At 35.4% G+C, this 21,291-nt stretch overlaps 5 protein-coding genes across 9 annotated transcripts; 2 read left to right on the forward strand and 3 right to left on the reverse strand.

The window, feature by feature from the left end:
• The first annotated feature begins 2,148 nt into the window (after nucleotides 1-2,148).
• LOC104757104 (GDSL esterase/lipase At5g62930) lies at nucleotides 2,149-3,904 on the forward strand. The gene is made up of 5 exons (XM_087473719.1): nucleotides 2,149-2,408; nucleotides 2,797-2,937; nucleotides 3,034-3,110; nucleotides 3,212-3,376; nucleotides 3,496-3,904. Exons 1-5 carry the CDS (start codon nucleotides 2,229-2,231, stop codon nucleotides 3,662-3,664), a joined length of 732 nt encoding a protein of 243 aa, XP_087329845.1. The 5' UTR covers nucleotides 2,149-2,228; the 3' UTR covers nucleotides 3,665-3,904.
• Nucleotides 3,905-4,043: 139 nt separating this feature from the next.
• On the reverse strand, nucleotides 4,044-6,000 carry LOC104740542 (dof zinc finger protein DOF5.6). Its single transcript, XM_087473707.1, has 2 exons — nucleotides 5,746-6,000; nucleotides 4,044-5,359 (listed from the first exon to the last, which is right to left on the reverse strand). The coding sequence occupies exons 1-2, from the start codon at nucleotides 5,791-5,793 to the stop codon at nucleotides 4,298-4,300; spliced, it is 1,110 nt and encodes a 369-aa protein (XP_087329833.1). The 5' UTR covers nucleotides 5,794-6,000; the 3' UTR covers nucleotides 4,044-4,297.
• Nucleotides 6,001-9,565: 3,565 nt separating this feature from the next.
• On the reverse strand, nucleotides 9,566-11,115 carry LOC104740552 (uncharacterized). 2 transcript variants are annotated; one of them, XM_010461187.3, is made up of 6 exons: nucleotides 10,916-11,028; nucleotides 10,718-10,781; nucleotides 10,454-10,553; nucleotides 10,228-10,345; nucleotides 9,977-10,129; nucleotides 9,566-9,850 (listed from the first exon to the last, which is right to left on the reverse strand). In XM_010461187.3, the coding sequence occupies exons 3-6, from the start codon at nucleotides 10,459-10,461 to the stop codon at nucleotides 9,692-9,694; spliced, it is 438 nt and encodes a 145-aa protein (XP_010459489.1). In that variant the 5' UTR covers nucleotides 10,462-10,553; nucleotides 10,718-10,781; nucleotides 10,916-11,028; the 3' UTR covers nucleotides 9,566-9,691. The 2 variants fall into 2 exon arrangements, with proteins under 2 accessions (XP_010459489.1, XP_010459480.1); XM_010461178.3 differs by lacking the exon at nucleotides 10,718-10,781 and having other exon boundaries at nucleotides 10,916-11,115.
• A 497-nt stretch (nucleotides 11,116-11,612) lies between these two features.
• Nucleotides 11,613-17,457, forward strand: LOC104740573 (uncharacterized). Of its 3 annotated transcripts, XM_010461225.3 has the most exons (9): nucleotides 11,613-11,860; nucleotides 15,201-15,567; nucleotides 16,104-16,137; nucleotides 16,219-16,410; nucleotides 16,507-16,596; nucleotides 16,687-16,752; nucleotides 16,846-16,937; nucleotides 17,022-17,069; nucleotides 17,181-17,457. In XM_010461225.3, exons 1-9 carry the CDS (start codon nucleotides 11,854-11,856, stop codon nucleotides 17,296-17,298), a joined length of 1,014 nt encoding a protein of 337 aa, XP_010459527.2. In that variant the 5' UTR covers nucleotides 11,613-11,853; the 3' UTR covers nucleotides 17,299-17,457. The 3 variants fall into 3 exon arrangements, 2 of the variants coding, with proteins under 2 accessions (XP_010459527.2, XP_010459519.2); XM_010461217.3 differs by lacking the exon at nucleotides 11,613-11,860 and having other exon boundaries at nucleotides 14,323-15,567; XR_015584572.1 differs by lacking the exon at nucleotides 11,613-11,860 and having other exon boundaries at nucleotides 14,461-15,567; nucleotides 16,517-16,596.
• LOC104757113 (uncharacterized) lies at nucleotides 17,407-20,776 on the reverse strand. Of its 2 annotated transcripts, XM_087491611.1 has the most exons (9): nucleotides 20,450-20,770; nucleotides 19,858-20,249; nucleotides 19,438-19,738; nucleotides 19,118-19,348; nucleotides 18,684-19,027; nucleotides 18,507-18,584; nucleotides 18,289-18,363; nucleotides 17,939-18,045; nucleotides 17,407-17,713 (listed from the first exon to the last, which is right to left on the reverse strand). In XM_087491611.1, the coding sequence occupies exons 1-8, from the start codon at nucleotides 20,706-20,708 to the stop codon at nucleotides 17,941-17,943; spliced, it is 1,785 nt and encodes a 594-aa protein (XP_087347737.1). In that variant the 5' UTR covers nucleotides 20,709-20,770; the 3' UTR covers nucleotides 17,407-17,713; nucleotides 17,939-17,940. The 2 variants fall into 2 exon arrangements, with proteins under 2 accessions (XP_087347737.1, XP_087347739.1); XM_087491613.1 differs by lacking the exon at nucleotides 17,407-17,713 and having other exon boundaries at nucleotides 17,851-18,045; nucleotides 20,450-20,776.
• Between the last annotated feature and the right edge of the window lie 515 nt (nucleotides 20,777-21,291).

A 21,291-nucleotide genomic window follows, 5' to 3' on the forward strand; every position in this document is an offset into this window, starting at 1 on the left:
GTGTAGCAACCAGGAGCAAACTTTCCTGCTAAATATTAGCGAGAACATGTAATCAGCGAATTATATACGCATACATATACAAATACAAGGAGCCAAAATATCTATATGAAAACCTTGAGAGGTAAAGGCTAAAGTCACATCCCAATCTTACCATCTATAATCTATCAGAATATAATGATGGAACAAATTAGTGGAACGAAGAAGCTACGTACGCTGTTAGCTGAGAATCCATGAGATTAGAAAGAAAAGTGGATCGTTAAAGAATTAGTAAAGAGAGCGATTAATATAACAATCGGTAACCACCTAGCCGTCTAGCTTCTACTTTGGGTCCATCACAGAGATTATACTGCCAGTGCCAACAATCTTAATATCATGTAGCTAGAATTATGAACATATCAACTGACAAAAAGAGTCACACCCCACTAATTATCCCACTTTTAATTTCTAAAAACAACTCTTCAAGCAAAGTAAGCTTTTGGGCATTTTGTTACAACTTTTTTTATTTTTAAAGTAAATCTGTTACAACTAAAATCACTAATCCAACATGAATGAAGAATAATTAGTCTTGTTTAACCAAGTAGTTTATATTGAAATAAATTATTTATAAATAAATAAATAAATAATTTTATCATACTTTCATATTAGCCATCCATTTAATATTTTTACACACAACCTTTACCATTGGCTATTTAGGTTTTGATCTCACTTATACTAGTATAATTTAATCATTTTTCATATGACTTCATCAATCATCTCGGAAAAACGTCTTTAGTCTTCGATTAATCATCTCAAATAATATTTATTTTCATAATGAATCTAAATAATAGGTAAGTTTTCTTGCATTTGTTGGATAGTGTAAAAACTATTGAAGGAACTAAGAAATCTATAAAACCATAATTGAGGAAATTTTTTTATAACTTTTGTACACGTTTTGAAATATATTTATTTAAAATAATATTTATGTAATATAAACTATTAAATAATCAATTTATTCAATAATTTACTAAACTCCTTTAAAAGTATATAATTATATTTTGTTATATTAATTTCAAATCCACGCTATGCGTGAGACATTATCTAATTCAGTATATAACACAATCTTTTCTTGTTTTGTGTTTTGCATTCAATAACATTACTTGGCTGGCACGTTTTGTGCTTGTGGTTTGTCAGCCCTTTAACGATAAAAATTTTTTCTTTTCCAAAATGGAAGATGATCAACTTAATGGATGAGATCATACTGATAAACACCAGCATACTTTTAAAATTTTGTCCTAACTTCCACTGTCTTGACAAGCAACAAAAGAAGGAGATCATTGAAGCAATCTGCCAGTTACGCTCTATTGGGCGGGGGATGTTTTTTGTGCGGTGAATTCGTTCTTTTTGTTATTGGGATCTCGATACGCAACATGATCGAGCGAGACATTTGCCTTTTTGTTCTGGCGACTGGTATCATTGCCTTGCTACTCATGATCTATTTCTCCAGGAAGAAAGATGACCAGCAGCAGCCACATGCAAGAACTTATTGGATTCTCGGAGTCTGCATTGTCCTTGCCATATCAGTGATTGTGTTTTTGGCTGACCAGGCAAACCAGTTGTGGTCTGCTAGTAATAAACAAAACAAGACTTAAGAGTCGAGGTACATGCTCAGCAGTTTGTTATCTCATTTTGCTTATATGTATAGCACTGAGCAAAAGTCTTCATGTTGAGTTCTTCGCTCATACTTACTATAAATTGGATATCATTAACTTACGAAACTTACGACATTCATCTACCTATCTCTCCACACTGAGGAGCATTTCACTTTATACTTGAGAAAGCTAGCTAGCTACAAACAGAAAAAAAGAAAAAAGAAAAAACACAAAATGAATTAGCAATCACCATGCGCATAGATATAAAAATGGTTACAAACGTTTGTGAAATGACAAATGAGTTATTTACAATTTAGTTGTGATGTGGCGCTTGAAAAATATGCATAGATTAACCTGGAAAAACATAACATGACCATATATGAAGAGTGATTTCTAGTTTCTTTAGGTTTTTTTGTTTTTAAAAATAAAATTTATGGTTAGTTCCTTAATTTAGATATATATTAAGGTTATTTTTGCAAATTTCGCTTATTATATTACCCCTCTCTCTCTAATCAGGCCCAGTCCATATGGATCGGCCCAGAAGCGACTGGTATTTGTAAATAATCTCCGGTTTAATGAGTAAACCGGAGTAAGACAGAGATGGTGAGGCCGGAGATAGTTCTGTTCGGCGATTCGATAACGGCGCAGTCGTTCAGATCCGGCGGTTGGGGATCTGCTCTTACCGACGCTTACTCTCGCAAGGCTGATGTTGTGGTTCGCGGCTACGGCGGCTACAACACCCGATGGGCTCTCTTCTTGCTTCATCACATTTTCCCTCTCGTCAGTACTCTTTCTCTCTCTCTCTCTCTCTCACTCGAGTCTTCAATGTTGAATTTGAGATTTGATCTACTCAAAGAATTTGGTAGTCATTGGATTGTTTTCTTCAAGATCTGCTGTAGTGATTGTGATTATGACTTTGAGTACCTCTGGATCATGTGTTTCTCTAAGTACTCTGGATTTAGTTCTGAATGTTTTGGTATAAGTCTAGGATGTGTTGGTTGATGACATTTTCATGGATGATGATCAGTGTTCTCTGAAATGAAAGAACTGGTTCAAGTATGAAAATATGTAGATTTGAGATGATGAGAGCTCTTCTTCTTGTCAGTGGAGTTGCTTTGGTGTGCCGATATCTCAGTGTGTTATCTACTCTCTACTCTCTTTTGCTTAGGGCTCTACGTCTCCTCCTGTTGCTACGACTATATTCTTTGGTGCAAACGATGCAGCTCTTAAAGGAAGAACCAGTGATAGGCAACATGTGCCGGTGGAAGAGTACAAAGATAATGTCAGAAGAATTGTTCAGCATTTGAAGGTTTCTTTTATATGCATTGACTTTTCTTGAAATGTCTTCCTTTATGTGAATGGTTGTTGTGACTTTAAGAAAAACACTAATGACTCTGTTTTGTAGAAATGTTCACCTACAATGTTGATTGTGCTTATAACTCCACCACCAATTGATGAAGCTGGGCGGCAAAGTTATGCAGAGTAAGGCTTCCTTTTGATCTGTAGCTTTGCATGTTTTGTTTCTCAAAACATTTAGTCCGATACATCTTATAAACGAGACAGTGATTGTGTTATTACATCAGATCATTATATGGTGAGAAAGCTATGAAAGAGCCTGAGAGGACGAATGAAACAACGGGAATCTACGCACAACATTGTGTCTCATTAGCCGAGGAACTCGGTCTGCGATGTGTCAACTTATGGTCTAAGATGCAAGAAACCAATGATTGGCAGAAAAAGTACCTAAGGTCTGTATCTTAAATCTGACCCCAAAATGTTGTTGGTTTTCAAGAAAGCTCATCTCCGGAATGACTCTTTTTGCTGTTTCATAAATGGTCTCTTGCTCGTTGTTGTTGGCTATAAGCAGTGATGGTTTGCATCTCACGCCTGAAGGCAATGGAGTAGTTTTTGAGGAAGTCTCGAGAGTTTTTAGAGAAGCTTGGCTCTCTCCTGAAGAAATGCCGCTTGATTTCCCTCATCATTCGCAGATCGATGGTGAGAACCCGTCGAAAGCTTTCGAAGAGCGTTGCTTATAAGATAAATCGATCATCCGCCAAATGCATGAACATGTTGATCTTTTGATTTAAATTCATGAACACATTTCAATCTTGAGATTTGGAAAACTCTCGATGTGAATAAATACCTAAAAACTGCATCACTAGAGATCTTTTTCAAGAGTAATAAACTTATGATGTACTTACTATGTGTTGTGACCTATGTGCCTGCACTAGCTTTTCTATCTTCAATTTAATCGTACGATATATTCCAATCTGAAAGTTTCTTATCTTCTTTATAATGCTAATTATCCATTTCACTGTCATATATAATTTGATTGCTTCTCTACTACTAGTGGATGACAATAAGAATATAAGTATGTTTGGTAATTAAATTTTGAAGTCGTATGAAGCTAAGTTATTAAAAGTAAAATGGGGAAATAGTATATATATCAAGTAACATTACACCTCAACCACACGAACACACACAAACCGATATATCTCCCTGAATACCCTAATCAAGATTACTCTCGTAATTAGCGATGAGAATTACGAAAGTAACTAAGTAAGACTGTCTAAGCAAACAAACCGGTACATAAATTTAATTGCTTCTCTAGTACTACTACTACTACTACTCATTACTGACGACAAGAGAAAAACGTTCTGATTAATTTATCAAACCAAGGAGTTTGTTTTAGTGGAGGATCCATAACCATTCATCAAACCGTTCCACGATGAACCTAAACCGTTGATATAGCCACCTCCACCGTAGCCACCACCGTCAGATTTTCCTACGCCTCCGTTACCACCACCATTGGAGTAGCATTGATCTTGCTGCCAATCAAGCGATAATAACTTCGGATTTGGCTTCACATCCGTTAATGTAGTTACCCTTTGATGATCTTCTTGATGATTATAATGTTGATGATCATAACTAGATAGCATAAGTCTTTGGCATGCCGAGATATCCATGAGACCACCTCCATTTCCATTGCTTCCCGGAGATATCCCATTAAATCCACCATTGTTGTTATTAAGACCTAACCCGTGATGCAGACCCATGTGATGATGATGATGATGATGATCTCCGTTACTTCCATGATCGACCATGACCAGGTTGTCATTATTCACTCCCATGAGATCAAACTTACTGTCCAGGAAATCAATAGGTCTAGGGCTCTGCGAAAGTAAACCCCCATACTTGCTCTCCAAGAAACCAACGTTACTGTGCTCCGGAGTTGAGTAAGACCCCATCATCCCACCAAAGTGTGAAAATCCTAAAGGTGAATTTTGGTAATTCTGATGAGATTGTGCTAACGCCATAAGATCAGTGGTATTAGTGGTAACGATGTTGGATGGCTTTTTGCCGGAAGAAGTGGAGGAGGATGAATTAGAGGAAGATGGTTTCTTGTTTTTCCGGCATCCACCACCTACTGGAATATTCCTTAGAGTGCCGCCTTTGGTCCAGTAACGGCGACAAGTCTTGCAGAAGTAACGAGGCTGAGAGAGGCTATAGTTATTGTAGTAACAGAACTTAGTGTGTGTTGACTCGCAACGAGGACACTTTTGAGGATGGTCGTGAGGTGGACGCAACCTCCTTCCGCCGTCCATCAGAGCCGCGGCAGCTACAGCCACGGCCGAGGCTTGTGGTCTAGTGCTGCAAGCAGCGAGTATGTCGGCTGCTGATGGAGAAGTCGTCGAAGAGTCTAACATGCTTCCTCCTGATGACTCAGCTTCCTAACATAATCACAATGCACATAACCATATCAAATGTGGAATTGCTATATATATAATCGAAGTATGATAATGCACGACAGAAACAATGGTTCAAGATGAGTAAGATTTAAATTGTATCAATCCTGATATTTGCTTTTGCATTTGTACTTACATGTGACAAAACAAATTCATTAGAAAGACAACAATTTACATATTTAAAATAGGCCAAACAATTTCAAATTTTAATGAAGTACGTATAAAGCACAAACATATCTTCATAATATTTGTCATTTTTGTGTTTATAGTTAACAAAAGAATTTAGCTTGAAATGGTTGAAGTCCTATATATCTTCATTTGGAAAAGAGACAATATACAAAGACAATGGAGGTCTGAGCTAGGGAAAGTACCTGAAGCCAATCAGAATCCATGCAGACTTGAAGAGAAGTGAGACCCATTTTTGTGTTTTGTTTGCTTGTTTAGTTTGGGGGGAGAGTGAGAATTTTAAGAGAAGTTGTTGAACAAAATCAAGAGAGAGAGAAGAGAAATGAGATGAGAATGCAAGGAAGAGTTTGGGGGTTGGGATGTGAATAAGAAGGAAGCGAGAAGAGGACCCTTCTTCTCCTCGGGATTGCTGTCTCCACTCAAAGCTACTTCTACTGCTTACTTAAGTTATTATTAGTTCACACTTATTTGTTTCTTACTTTTTTTTTTCCAAGTTTAATATTATTTTAAAATATTACTATAAATCATTTCAAATTAATAAAAATGTTATTTCGAAGAAAAATGCTTAATTTATAAACTCAGGTGATCTTAGTTTTAAGCCACAAAATAATATAAATACAATGGATATAATTATTAGTTTGGTTCACATTTATTAGAAGTTTAATATTAAAATATGGACACCAAAACGAGAACTATGGAGCTTCCTTTGAATTTTCTATTTTTAGAAATAATATAGGGTACGGTGAGTAATTCTCAGTATCTGTGTATTTTTACTATTTCTTTAATTTCTTGATATGTAGATATTAATTAATCAATATGTTTTGTTTGGAGGTACAAAAGATTTGTTTTTATTCAAAATTTTGATTTTTGAAAAGTTAAATACGGCCTCGCTTTGGTGTGATCATGATAAAAGTTAAAAACTTTGATTTCGAGTGATTTGGTATTATTAATAAAATGTCTCTATAAGTGTATATAGATACGGATGTGGCGGAGGAGGAGGAAAAAGAAAGCGTCGGTGGTTCCAAAATCCTCGGACCCACATTCTTTGGGTGGGTCTACGTCAACTTGACCAAATCATCTTTATCTGATCCAACGGCTGCGATTAAAGCCATGGGACCTAAACGAAGAAGGTGAGCCGTCGGATGGGTTCAGAAATAGCGGCTTGATCGTCACACAACAGAGACAAAAGTGAGAGAGAATAATATCTTTATCGTAAGTTTTGTCTGTGTTTTGAGACTTACGATAAAGAAGGACAGAAGAAGAAGGGATTGAGAGTTTGAGAACTTATGGTGGGACACTACTGGGACTGGACTAGTAATGGGATGGGTTCCACTCGCTCGCTCCTCTCAAGCAAAGTATCTATTCTCTCTTGCCACATGTCACTTTTCCTACATGTGTTGTTAATAATATGATTCAAGTTTTTGGTTTTTTCTGACTTCCCTGAATCATTAGTAAATTATTCAAAGAGTTAATAAAACCACTTTTGATATTTTCCTATTATTGGATTTCGAAATAAAGGTTAAAGAGTTTGATCCGATGATAAAGAAGAGGCAAAAGTTTGAGGGCTGTAAGTAACAGTGCTTTTTAGTAAACAGGTTTCGTTTCTTAGATTGAGTAAGCATTACGCTTGTTAATTAAAACGATTATTTACCCGACTGTAGGAGGATATATACACAAATAGTCTAAAGTTATGAATTTGTTTTTCTCTTTTCAAAGCTTATCAAATAAAAATATGAAACTATCTTGCAAAATGTTAAATGTGGTTAACAAATGCATTAATCTTTGTTAGGAAAGTATTTCCCTTAACTGATCATCAAAGAAAAGAGGTTATTTATATTCTGTTTTCTTTTTGTCTCTGAATAACTCTCTTTTTTTTGTATGTAAAAGTTTCTCTCTTAGCCGGCTTCCATGGATTAATAATAACCTTCGAGGCTCAAACTTCGAATTAGTCTTGCCAGTATACTAATAATAACATTGAGTGTATATAGGAAAATTCGGTTAAGGAACAGTTTAGTTATCAAATTAAAGTGAATTTGAGATTGCATATTTTGTGGTGGGATAAAGTTCAATAAGAACAAATAAAATAGAAATACAAGATCGTCAGGAGTTTGCCAAACAAACTATACATCAAAAAGATACCAAAGAGTTTTAGCTAGGTTTTCATGAATTTTGGGTGCACTACATAGTCTTTTGATATGTAAGAAAGTGAAGAAAAAACTATGTAGTGCACCCAAAATAAGACTACGCACTAATCGGCTACGCACTACGCACTAAGGCTATCATATAAGACTACGCACTATAGATTATAGCTTCGTACATTTGAATCTGACGTACGTTGAATTTCAATATTTTTTACTGATGATTAAAGATCACGATAAATAATAATAAAACAACTTTCTTCAAAATACAGTGAACAAAGCTCAGACCTAGTCATAACTCATAACCTAGATTAACACGAATACAAACATCATTTAGAGGACATTACATATTTTTTTTTTTTGACGATCAAACCCCATATATTAAGTTATCGGAAGTGACTCTCTTCGAGAGAGAGCCAATTAGGTACCGGCGAGCTTACATGGGAAAAACAGAAACCTCGTGCTTTTGCACATTTTGCAAGTTTATCGGCACGGATATTATCCTCTCGGGAATATATCTAATACTAAAGCTGGAAAATCTATCTCTGAAATGAATAAAATCCTCTCGGGGACATTACATATTGTTCATCATTCGTATCAGACAAATCACAATTGTACTGAGTATAGTTAATTAATTAATGACCCGAAAATACAAATAACTTTAAAGAGAAAGCTTCGTAACTATATGAGACAAGTGGGAAACTGAAGATTGTAAGGATCTAGGGAGAATACTTCATAGTTGGTTCATCACATGATATTTTTTTAAAATAAAAACAGAACAAAACTAAAAACTAATACTAAAAAGCAAGAAAGGAAAGAGGAATAAAAGGGCATCGAGAATAGTGTGAAGAGAGAATAAATCACACAAGATAAGCTAAGCGTGACGAAGACAATTTCTTTGGCACATTTATATATATCTCTCCACAATTTAGCTAGTGAGAACCACTTTTCAAAGATAGCAAAAGTATATCTATCCCGCCCGCGTATCTTTTGTTCCATTGCATCACTCGTTATTTGTTCGTTACATCATCATATCATCATGAAATTATGAGTCTTAACGAGATAACATATGATGTTGTTATATACAATACAACATTTGAAAAAATAGAGTATATAGGTAAATATGTAGAAAGCTCGAGAGAATTGTGTGATTTACTAACGTTAGGCAAATGGAGTACTAGTAAAACGAGTATTCTTAAGGAATTTACAATTTCTTATTAGTACTAAATTAAGGAAGGCAGTAGAAGCATATCAAAAATTATTCTAACTTACTAACAGCTTCATGCTTAAGCCAAACCAACGTAACTGATCAAACACAATAGTATTCATTTACAGTGATGATCACCACTGAACCATCACATTAAGGAACTGAGCCTATGTCTAATTGAGATCACAAACCAACAATAGTGTTTCTTCTTGAATGTTCATTAACACCATGATCCGAATACGTGTCTAGTATACGAAAGTTCTGATTATGTCTAAGTATATACTCCACCTCAACCATATGTATACGAGTTTTGAATATTTCTATACCCTCGCTGTAATGGAATGGATTACATATGCTTTCAAAAAGGTTGAGAATTGAGATACCTATTTTGTTATATGTCAAGATGTCAAACCTTACGCTTATCCAACGAAAATTTGAAATAATATTCGACAAGAAAAGTATATAAAATAAGGTCTAGTATTCCTTTTTTTCTTTTCTTAGTATAATTGTAGAATATATTCCTCTCTACTTTTGTGGGTCGTAACTCAATGTTTTTGTAAATCACGAAAGTAATGGACCTAATCTCTACATGGTGCACAATTTAGTTTACGAATTTCGATTCCTTTTCTTATGTTGAATACGGTTTTAGCGATTATAGAATATGAAACCAAGATTAAATCATCTTTAACTTAATCTAGTTTAGTACAATTTCAGTTTCATTTCGAAGCTAGATTACATATATTTTTAAGCTAACAAGAGAAACAACTCGAAAACTTCATTTGCATGCTACGACTGTTCACCGTTGTCTGTTTCTTCTTCGTCATTATCTTTAGGAGTTTCAGTTTCAGTAGTAGGCAGAGGCGGTAGCAAATCCTTCACAAGCTCTAATATCCCATCTGTGTCGATTACTCGTTCTTCCTGTCCCTCGGGGGCCTTCTCTATGATCTACAAGAGAGTCACAATAAGTGAGTTGATATGTTTATATACAAGAAAAATAAACTGTTAAATGCAATTGTAGATATGTTCATGACAACGGAAACAACAACAAGAAAGAAAAAAACAAACACAAACCGGATCCAATTCGACAATAGAAGAAGGCCGGAGATTGATGATGTTGAGAATCTCAGCTTTGGCGATTTTGAAATCTTTGCACTTATCGGCGAATTTGTTAACGCTCTCTCGTGTTTGAGTGGAAGCAGCAGTCTCCAACAAATAATCATAGACCTATACAAAGAAAGATAGTTCGAATTATTAGCAAAAGCACAACTCTTACTTCTAAGGCCAAAATCAGACCAGAAGAAGGAAAGCAAGAAGAACCTTACCTTGTATTCTGATCTAGCAATTGGAGCTATAACTCTAGTAGTATCTTTTGATGCACCTCTTGAGTTTAGGAAATCAAGCACCTCGAAATTTGTAAGTGCTCCTGCATTTGCCTTAACTCTGCCAACACCACCCCCACACAAAAATTTTGATTACAAAACCAACAAGGAATCAAGCACATACATACATCATCATGATGATACCAAAAGAAAAAAAATAGGAAAATACATTTTCATCTCTTATGTTACGCAGAGACGTTAACCACCTAGAAGCTTGTTCTTGAATTTGTTTCAAACCAAACAATGCTCCAAATTCAGAGGTTGTGCTCCTGAATATTCAATGGGAACATCAACATCAAGAACCAAAGAGAGTGTTGCTCCCAAAATCAGTTGGGTCACGTTTACAAATCAAAGGTTGAATGGGAACATCTTACAAAATCAAGATTATAATGGAAAATTTGTAAACATCTATTAGCTAATCATCAGTACTTACTTAGACCCTTCAATCACGTTTAGAGTAGTTAGCACCCTATGGAAGCAAAGCTTAAAGTGAAACCCTTCGAAACCCAATTAACAGAGAGGCGACGCAGAGGAAGAACTTAAAATTGCGGTCACGAAATTACAAACGTAATCGGTTCGATCAAACCTAATGAACTATTATCGGACTAATTCAAGGGAAGGTATAACATACTTGTCTTCTTTGACGGAAAGGATTCGTGAAGCTCCTTCGAGGTATGATTCAGGCGAGTCAAAATCGTGGCGGAGATGGAGACTACACGGTGGTTTGGTTTCGGTCGCGTCTGCTCTTCGGCCAAGGAATCAAAACAGTACCTTAAACGGCGTCGTTCGGTAAAAAAAAAAACCCTAGGCCGAAAACGTTTACAAATTTATGCTGGGCCTGTTTATGCCATAAGCACACTATATGTTATTGCTTCCACGGCCTGGATCTTCAGCTTCATGGGCTTTAACCCCAATACATGTCCCAGTAGATACATTTATATTTTTTAAATTTGCTTAGATCATCATGTTGTAGAAATTTTTAAAAGGAAAAATGATATAATTTTCGAAAAAATGAAAATAGTTTTTTAACAAAACTTCACACGTAACATACAGTATGCACATAGTTTGAAATCTTTCTAAGAAGTAACCCCAAATTTTTTTTTTAAGAAGACTCTATTTAGATTATTGAAAAAATAGATTTTTTATATATTGCATGCGGCGTCTCGATTAAAAAGGTTTAAACTAATAACAAAGACCTAAACGGTTCGTTTTCTTGAAAAAATGGGTTAAACAATTTTAAGCAAATTAAAGGAATTTGGACACATGATTCTTGCTTTGGAGAACAAAAGCACTTGAAACATGCAAGCTAAGCTAACTAACTGCCTTTCGTAAAACCCCAATTTGGCAAGACTCCTCTCATTGTCTTTAAAGCTCCTCATGCTTTCCACCCTCTCTTAAATATCAAACTACAATATTACTTATATATGTATTTTCTTATACATTTCAATATTTTTTTTGGGTTTGTTATATAAACATCATCTATTTCGTTTGTTTCAACATTTTTTTTCTTCTTTTTCTTTGGGTGTTTCTTTCCCATTTTTTCCTGTCTTGCAAGAAATTTGTGAATCCATGACAGGTACCAATCTCTTTCCCTTTTGTAAATTTCTTAGTTAGTACATTTGCTCGTGGAACCACGAATGAGCTTTTTTCTAATCAGTCTCCTAAATGTTATTATTCTCAATGCATTTTAGAAATATCTCTAATTATGTTTTAAGTCATATTTATCAATGCAACTACACACATTTATTGAGATAGATAAATGAAAACAAACGTTTCGTGTTTACTTCATAGGATTTATACGGTGAAAAAAAATAAAGAAAATAATGTATACAGTAATACAGTATTATATTATTTAAAATTTACATTGTGATTGTGAAGTGAACCTTGTGAGTTTGTTCATTAAAACAATAGAGAGAAAAGATGAAAAAAATCCAAGAAGTGTGTGTTGTCGAATTGAAAAAATGGAATGTATAGTAGTAGTAACGTGAAGAGAACAGCAGTTTTGTTGCAAACGCGTTTACTTAGCGGCCAAGACGCGTCGCTGTCTGTCTTCTCTTGCACGCTCTTTTTGCTTCGTTTGTAACAGCTGTCTCTCTGTCACACATGAATCCTCTTCTTAACCTACGTGACCGACCTGTAGCCTCACCTGTTACATACGATGACAATAAAATTTCAAAATTTATATATACGAATTTATTAGTTTCTTTTTATCTTAGTCCTACTAGTTTAATTTTCTCTCAAAATATATATTGTTACACAAACAAACAAATCCAAGTCTAGATTCTAATTTGGAAACTCCTTTTGGAGTTAAAAGGAAAATTTAATTACATATTAACATTTCTAAGTTGAGATTATGAGTATATGAGTCTTTTTAACTTTAATGAGAAATGTAAGAAAAATACAAAAAAATGACGAAATAAAAAAGACTGCCGACAGAATTTGTTCCTTCACAACTCACAAATAATCTTAAGGACAAAACAATTCGTTTTTCTCTTTTCTATTCTTGTCTTTCGCTAATGGTTACAATCAATTTGAGAAAGAAGTTTTCTTTAACAAAGCCATGAAAGCCGCTAATTTGTTAGATTTTTAAACAGGTGCAAAAAGATTTGATTAAATTGACTCGCTGATGTATGATACACCATACAGTATTTGGTGAATGTAATAGTCATTATATATTACATTTAAAGTATATTGATTTCCCTTTAAAAGAAAATATATGCGTAAATAGCATTGGCTGTTGTAATGACAAGAGACAAAAGTCTTACAACATTAGGCATCAAAATCTTTTGGAATTACCAATAAGCATTTCCCAAGGTTGGTCCACTAGTATCGTATGTTTTGGTTTATGTATTTAATAATACAAAGATTTTGTTTTCTTGTTTCTTTGGATTTACCAATAAGCATTCCTTATGATGGCCCATTAAGAATTTTTGTTAATATAAATCGTACTTTGTTTTCTTCTTATGAATGAATATTTTTATCGTATGCAATAAGCCATGCATTATCATCGACAAGAAAATCAAAAAACAAGTAAAACCCCACCAGAAATAGGCATACAGCTACCGACTTAATTCAACCAAAAAAAAAAACACATATCCCAAACAAATAATAGAACAATCCGTTCTGTTTTTTGATTCACATGATGACTCTTCTGTTTATTTCGCGACAACTATAGTAGTAATCACGCTGAATACACACTAACCACATTTGCTACAATTGTATTGTTCCTCATCACGTGATCCAACTAGTTTCACGAGCTAGCTTACCATCGAAGATTCAAACTCGAAAACATTTGTTCTCTTCTCGAACATATAGAGATTTTTTTAGAATGTACAAAGCATTTAATGTCTTCGAAAACTCATAAGAAGAATGAGAGAAGGACCCCACAGACTGTGGTCTCTTTGCATGTAATCTCTGAAACCTCTTTAAAGTCTTCGGTTTGGGTTTGGGTTGGTCCCATTCTTTCACGCAGTCTCTGCCTTTGACCAAAAGCAACCTATCATTACATTTTTTTTAATTTGCATATATTAATATAGGCCACAACAAAAGCTGTTCCTTCATTTAATTTTCTCATTTGTCATTGACACATCAGTATCTTTCAAGATCCAACGGTTCACATTATTTTTAGAAAGCTCCCAAACATTTCCTTTGCACATAATTATTTTTCTTTTTGCTTGGATTACATTAATTTATTCCCTTTTTGAGTGGTGGAACCATAAAACCTAACTAAACACAAACCAATTCTGATTTATGTACTCTCTCCCCACATGGAATCTCCCAATTTATACGTATATCCATGTACGGTACCTATATGTACATACGTAGCATTATAGTGAAAGAGAAACCACGCATAAACAATGCATACGTCTCAGTGGTCTGTTTGAGAGCTATTAGCTTTTTATATACTCTCTTTTTTGGGTATTTGCAAAAAGATTGAGACTCCACATAGAGATGCCTTAATATTTTATTCACATCTTTATAGATTCTCTCTATCCTTTGATCATCTATAAATAATAATACTATATACAGTCTTCAACCATTTATCCACGTATACGTGTATAATATCTATTCTCATGTATCAAATGCATCAACTTTGAGTATATGCCAAAAATAAAATTTAAAACACATATCTTCCTTTCAAAACATAAATCCTCACCCGATTGCCTCGAATCCATTACTCTTTTTTTTAAAATATACGTGGGATTTTTCAACTTCTATTGTAAAAAATTCAGTAGTGAAAATTATGCTTTTTAACACCATTATTTATTTATAGTTATTACATTTGAACATTTGATTACTTATCTCCCTTTATCTCTCTCTCTTTCTCGGTATAATATGATGAAATAAGTAACTAAAAATACTTGTCTTTCCTAAAGCAAAGAAGCAAAGAATCGTGTCCTCTCTTACACAGTCACAGGCTTTTTACATTTTTTTTGCAAGGATCATTTCTTTTCTTGGCTTCGAATTCAGCTCCCTCTTCTTCTTCTTCTTCTTTATTCACTTTCTTTCCCCTTTTCCTTTACTATTTAATTATTTATATTTTAAAAAAATCTGATCAGATATATATAGTCTATATGGTTCCTTCTTCTTTATGTGCAAGAAGAACACATGGTTTAAAGCTTCGAATCTCTCTCCCTTTGCTTCATCACGTAATCTAAAATCACCCCACTCAAGATTTCAAATTCCCTAAACCTTTCGTTTTTGTTTCTTTTATAAATGCTTTTCTCACATATTATTGAATCCTCCTAATAAAATTAAAACCATACTCTCTTTACTCTGTTTTTTTTGTTTCTTCTCTCTACTCTGTTTTCTTCCTTCAAACATTGAACCCTATCTTTAATTTCTCAAAGACTGAAACTTTAGCATAATGGCTTCATCATCATCATCATCAATGTTATCTCCATCTTCGTATACAGAGTTAAAAGATGCTTGGCATCCATCAACAACAGCGGCGAACACAACTGAATCAAGCTACTGGTTTAATTGGAGGGTAATGATCTGTTGTGTATGGATGGCTATAGCGACTGTGATCACTGCTTTTCTTATATTCAAATACGAAGGCTATCGCCGGAAACGTAGCGGTGACGGTGACGGTGACGTAGACGGAGGAGAGAAAGAGTGGTCAGGGAATTTATATGAAGACGAGACTTGGAGGCCTTGTCTTCGTAATATTCATCCAGCTTGGCTTCTTGCTTTTCGTGTCGTTGCCTTCTTCGTTCTTCTTATTATGTTGATTGTTATTGGCCTTGTCGATGGACCGACCATCTTCTTCTACTACACTCAGTAAGCTTTCTCTCTCTCTCTCTCTCTCTCTCTTTAGATTTCTTTTGAGTCTTTTAAGAGAAAAAAAAATTGATACTTTTCTTGAATCGTTATGTGGTTTGGCTAAAGATTTTGTAGGTTCATAAACATAGAAGCAAAGAATGTGACATTCTTGATTAAGTTTTTGGGTGGGTTTTAGGAAAAAAAAAATCGAAACTTTCTTGAATTTTTATATTGGGAATTAAAGATTTTGCTGGTTCACAAGAAATGTGACATTCTTGATTAAGAGTCGAGATTGACACATTCTTGAATTAAGATTTGTGGTTGTTTTTATTAAAAAAAAAAAAAAAGAAACATTGTTGAATTGTTAAGTGGGGAATTAAAGATTTTGCAGCCTCACAAGCATATAGGAGCAATAATGTAACATTCTTGATTACGGTAGAGAGTAGCAACAGTTCTTGAATCCGATCTCTAGACAATAGATAGTATAGATACAAAACCAATGTCTATGTAATTGGCTCTAATCAGTTTTTCCTCTTTATTGTTTTGATTTGCAGGTGGACTTTTGCTCTGATCACTCTCTATTTTGGAGTAATGTTCTGTCTCAAAACTTAATTACGTTGCTTATCAACCTTATAATTAGTGACATTGTAATCTGATATCTTTGAACAGCTAGGCTCGCTTCTTTCGCTCCACGGATGTTACCAATACAACAAAAGAGCAGCTGGCGATAGAGTAGATAGCATTGAAGCTATAGACTCAGAGAGAGCAAGATCCAAAGGAGCTGATAATGCAATTCAACAGAGCCAATACTCTAGTAATCCAGCTGGTTTTTGGGGATATGTTTTCCAAATAATCTTTCAGGTATCATCAAGATCAAAAATTCATAATCATGCAACACGATTATATCGGGTTGTTATGAGTTCAGAGTTCTTAATTGGATATCTCGCCTTAAAACAGATGAATGCAGGTGCAGTTTTGCTCACTGACTGTGTCTTCTGGTTTATCATTGTTCCGTTCCTTGAGATCCATGATTATAGCCTCAACGTTGTAAGTAACTTAATAAGCTACATAGAATTTTTTGACTCATTACATAAAAAGCATTTGTTGATCAGTTTATATATGATCAAAATATTGCAGCTGGTGATCAACATGCACTCTCTTAACGCCATTTTCTTGCTTGGTGATGCTGCATTGAATTCTCTGGTAATATCTCAGATTCTAACAAATGAAATATGTATTAGCTGTATAACCTCTGATTGATCCTTATCTGATTTTTTTGAATTTTCATAATTACAGAGCTTTCCATGCTTCAGAATTGCTTACTTCTTCTTCTGGACAATAGCTTATGTTATCTTCCAATGGGCCCTCCACTCTCTAGTCCATATATGGTAAATGATCTCATACAAATTCTACTGATTAGTTTCTTTACAGTAATGATTCTTAACTTTGACAGTATTGTTGTTTATTAACAGGTGGCCTTACCCATTCCTGGACTTATCATCACACTATGCTCCACTATGGTAACTTCAAAGCTTATTATAATAATGTTTTTCAATGCTTCCTTAATTTGTTTCATTGGAAAATTAAGGGCTGATGACATTCAAATGATGCGGCATTTTTTGTTTTTACAGGTATTTCTCAGTTGCAGTGATGCATTTGCCATGCTACGGAGCCTTTGCGTTGTTGGTGAAGCTAAAACATCGGCTATTACAAAGATGGTTTCCTGAATCTTACCAGAGTCCTCGGTAGTAGTAGCTTACTTGCAACGCAAGAGCAAGCAAAAGCATTCGATTGGAAGTTTTTTTTTTTTTTAAGTAGAAAGGATGATTTTTGAAAGATACGGAATGAAAAAAAGTGTGGAGCAACAAAACTCATCATGCTTATAAATATAATTAATTCTTTGCAGTATTTTATTTAGCTGTTTAATTTATAACAAGGAGAAAAAAATGAATAATGTGCATCGAAATTGCATCAGAACAGAGTTCGGTTTATCCAATTCAATTCCTTTAGGACCTCTACAAATGTTGAGCCTACCTCCCCCATCAAATGCAAATTCCATGACAGAAACTTTTCAGAATTAAAACTCTAATATACCGAAGAAAAAGCTCGATGACTCAATGGACTAGCTTGATCATTGTTGTACAGCAAAAGTCAGGCGGATGTTCTGTGGTTTTAAATAAAGAATTCTTTTAGTAACAGATAGTTGGATCCGTCGCAAGTAACTTATATGCAGTATCTTGATTTTAGGCCCAACGATTTAGATAATTTAATTGCACTCAACACATACTACTAGGTAGTATAGGTACTAAACAGTTACTATTAAATATGGCATATAAGATTCAGTAAATTTGAAAAACAACGTTTAATTTAAAATTACTACTATATATACCATTACTCTTTCTTGCAGGTTTGAGATTTTCGTCGAGGTTTACGTCCACGATTAGTAAGACGTAAACGAAGAGGAAAAATCGTCCGGAATGCTTTCCTACGTTCTTCCTACAACATATCAAATAATGAAACATGAGCATTTGGTGAAACATGGGACTTTTATTTATTTATCTCAGTCCCTTCTACTGAATCTAGAAGCCACACTTTCTTTTTTCAATGTTTTAGGGCCTTTGTAGGTAAACCAATTACATGCTTTCTATTTTTCACATTTGGGGACCCCAACTGTTTTTATGATAAATCGCATCTATCTATCTGTTGAAAATATTTAGTTTTCATTTAAGAAAAACTTGCCTGTCGGAGCCAATGCCCTCGATCGTACTCGAATGACTTAGTTTGCTTCTTCACCTTACGTCTCATCTCGTGTACCTACAACATTGTATATGAATGAAACATGGGACTGTTTTTTTTTTTACTCTTCAGAATCAAGAAGCACACTTTCTTCTTTCAATTAATGTTTTCGGGCCTTTTAGCAACAAATCTTTAGTTTAACATTAACAAAAAAAACTTGCCTCTCGCCAAGCCTGTGGATCGTACTCGGCCGAATGAACATTCTCCTTGGGTTGAAAATACCCAATAAAACGACCATCCTGCTTGACGACGAGAGTGGAAACAGTTAAACAATGAAACAATGTTAATTATGATACAAGGAGACAGAGAGAGAGAGAGAGAGAGAGAGGGATACTTACTCGTCGCGTATGTTCTTCAGTTGAGAGATGCGTCCTGAAATCATCAAGGCTTTCGTAATAACAGTAGCAAATTTCGCAATAAAATACTGAGGTGGATTCACTTTCACTGAACTTCTGATAAACGTGGCTTTTTAACTCTGAACGAACGTGTACTCTGGTCTCTGAAACTGTGCATAAAAATTCAATTTCACTGCAATTCAGAAAGTGTTTTCTTGCCTCTGAAAGAGTGGGAAAACTTTCACTTTTACTGCACTTGTGAGGAACGTCTTTTCTTGTCTCTGAAACTCTGGCAAAACTTTGACTTGTACTGCACTTCTGAAGAACGTGTTTTTTTGTCTCTGAAACTGTGGAAAAGAAATTATCGTAATTAGTTTAATGGTTATGTCAAACAGTACTGGATGGATGATCGATGAGAGGACAGACAAAATAAACACCTGCAAGTAAGCTTTCCCAGAACCACTCGGCAGAAGTGAGCAGGGCAGACATTTTGCGAGGCCTCCATGAATAAGCCAGAAAAAGCTTGTGTTTGTGCACTTGTAGTAGCGTGACAAGACAAATTGAATAGACCGGTTCCAAAGTATTCGTTATGACCATTATAGTAGCCGGAGGAGGATTAGAATCTACCCAAATCTCGATATCTTCATAAATTACAGTGCATGTGTTAGCTGTTTCAACAAAGGAAAGCAGCTATTGATCAGTAGGCATAGACGATGAATATTTTTAAACCGCCCTAAATTCCAAAAGATGGACTAACCGTAAAAGGAATGCACAACATTGACTCCAGTGGAAGAGAGCCCTCGCAGGAGGTGATCAGGGATACGGTTTAGGTCGCCAAAGGCAGTGATGGAGACAGGACCAGAGTAGCCAAGATTCTTGAATGCCGCTTCTAAACTCGGCCGGACCCGGCGAGCATCGTATCCCTTGGGGATCGGACATTGAAACAAGTTCCACCACACCGCTATCTGAGCTGTCGCGTATTCAGGCGTCGCCGGGTATTCCTTTGCCCACTCCTCTGTTACACAGTCAACTGCTGTATCCGTAGGGTCTATATCCTCCTGCTTGACAGAGAGAGTGGAAACAGAGGTAGTTGCTCAAAATATGTAGTAGACAATGAAACAATTGATGATATACAAGTATATATATTTAGAGAGAGAGATAGATAGAGGATACGTACTTGTCGTTTATGCTTATAACTCGAGAGATGCTTCCTGAAAATTTCAGGGCTTTGGGAATCGAAGTTGCAAGATTTGCAGTAAAGCGTGGCAGATGATAACTCGCCCGTGTCACTGCGCTTCTCCTGAACAAGTGGTGCGCTTCTGGTCTCATCATCCGCGTACCCTAGTAATCTTTCCCAAACCCACTCTCTACAAGTTTTCAGGATTGTCAAAGACCGATACTCGGTTGAAGAAACCAGAAAAAGGTTGTATAGCGTCCGTTGTTGTAGCCGGGCCAGATCCCAAGCGAAGACAGTGTGCACCTGATTGGATATGATCATCATTGAAGCCGGAGCAGGATTTTTACCTCGCCATTCCACCATATCCGCATACATGAGTGCGTTTGTGCTTTCTGTTCCAGCCAGAACCAAGGAAAAAAGGATTAAGTCAGCTATTAACCAAAACAGAGCAAAAAACACAAAAAGTGAGGTTAAATGTGTAGTTTTGTATATACTACCGAACCCGTTCACGTAACAGTGCTACTTCCAGTAGGGTAAGGATAGTGGAAATTTAAACTCTAAACTCCAGAGATCGAATAAAATTTGGACTTACCGGGTCTGGTATGTGCAACAGCGACTCCAGTGGAAGAGAGCACTCGCAAGAGGTGATCAGAGGTTTGTGTTTGGTCGCCATAGGCAGTGATGGAGACAGGACCAGAATAGCCATCACTTTTGAATGCCGCTTCTAAACTCGGACGGAAGAGACGAGCATCATAACCCTCGGGGATCGGACAGTCCTTCATGTCCCACCACACCGCTATCTTAGCAGCCTTCGCCGGTTCCTCCCACCTCCTTGAGACGCGACTGCTCATCCCTCTAAACCTAAAATAAATAACAGACACAAGTCCTCCTTACCAAAGAAAATAACAGACACAAGTCCTCGATCCATAGTAGGGTTTCTTTCTTTTTATATACACCAAACTAAATGGGCCTAAATGATTTTCCTAATTCAACTCATGCTTATAAATATAATTAATTCTTTGCATGATTTATTGAGCTGTTTTTATTTATAAGAAGGAGAATAAAATGAATAAAAGGAAAAATGTGGATCGAAAGTGCATCAGAACAGAGTTCGGTTTGTGCAGAAGTTGAAAATTTTACCCCTCTCTAAACCAATAATTTAATCAATTTACTACTAATAATTTAGGATCTTTTTGCTAGTATGTTTAAAGATAAGGTCCACAGGCCAAAAACTAAATTTATATCCAACCTTTATTTACCTCACTCTCTCTTTTATTTCACAATCTCATCGTCTAATTCTTTTGACTTCCGTTCCAAGGGGTTTGACAAATTGAATATTTCCTTAGGGTTTGTTCTGTTCCTCTGTTTTTAATATTCTCTGCTCTGCTTTTGGTTGATGTTGTTCTTCTGCGTGGGTCAAAAAAAAAAAACTCT

This window comes from Camelina sativa, chromosome 2, assembly GCF_030686135.1.
Source record: "Camelina sativa cultivar CO46 ecotype springtype chromosome 2, ASM3068613v1".
Classification (NCBI taxonomy): domain Eukaryota; kingdom Viridiplantae; phylum Streptophyta; class Magnoliopsida; order Brassicales; family Brassicaceae; genus Camelina; species Camelina sativa.

Excerpts from the sequence above, each read along its gene's own strand:
- LOC104757104 (XM_087473719.1), top strand. The coding sequence starts at position 2,229 with ATGGTGAGGCCGGAGATAGTTCTGTTCGGCGATTCGATAACGGCGCAG. Across the intron at positions 2,409-2,796 it reads TTCATCACATTTTCCCTCTC|GGCTCTACGTCTCCTCCTGT; the intron begins GTCAGTACTCTT and ends TCTTTTGCTTAG. Across the intron at positions 2,938-3,033 it reads GAATTGTTCAGCATTTGAAG|AAATGTTCACCTACAATGTT; the intron begins GTTTCTTTTATA and ends TCTGTTTTGTAG.
- LOC104740542 (XM_087473707.1), bottom strand. The coding sequence starts at position 5,793 with ATGGGTCTCACTTCTCTTCAAGTCTGCATGGATTCTGATTGGCTTCAG. Across the intron at positions 5,360-5,745 it reads TGGATTCTGATTGGCTTCAG|GAAGCTGAGTCATCAGGAGG; the intron begins GTACTTTCCCTA and ends TGATTATGTTAG.
- LOC104740552 (XM_010461178.3), bottom strand. Across the intron at positions 10,130-10,227 it reads TTGCTAGATCAGAATACAAG|GTCTATGATTATTTGTTGGA; the intron begins GTAAGGTTCTTC and ends TTCTTTGTATAG. Across the intron at positions 9,851-9,976 it reads CTATTGTCGAATTGGATCCG|ATCATAGAGAAGGCCCCCGA; the intron begins GTTTGTGTTTGT and ends ACTCTCTTGTAG.
- LOC104740573 (XM_010461217.3), top strand. The coding sequence starts at position 15,152 with ATGGCTTCATCATCATCATCATCAATGTTATCTCCATCTTCGTATACA. Across the intron at positions 16,138-16,218 it reads TGATCACTCTCTATTTTGGA|CTAGGCTCGCTTCTTTCGCT; the intron begins GTAATGTTCTGT and ends ATCTTTGAACAG. Across the intron at positions 16,753-16,845 it reads ATGCTGCATTGAATTCTCTG|AGCTTTCCATGCTTCAGAAT; the intron begins GTAATATCTCAG and ends TCATAATTACAG.
- LOC104757113 (XM_087491611.1), bottom strand. The coding sequence starts at position 20,708 with ATGAGCAGTCGCGTCTCAAGGAGGTGGGAGGAACCGGCGAAGGCTGCT. Across the intron at positions 20,250-20,449 it reads TGTTGCACATACCAGACCCG|AAAGCACAAACGCACTCATG; the intron begins GTAAGTCCAAAT and ends TGGCTGGAACAG. Across the intron at positions 18,364-18,506 it reads ATCCACAGGCTTGGCGAGAG|GTACACGAGATGAGACGTAA; the intron begins GCAAGTTTTTTT and ends ACAATGTTGTAG.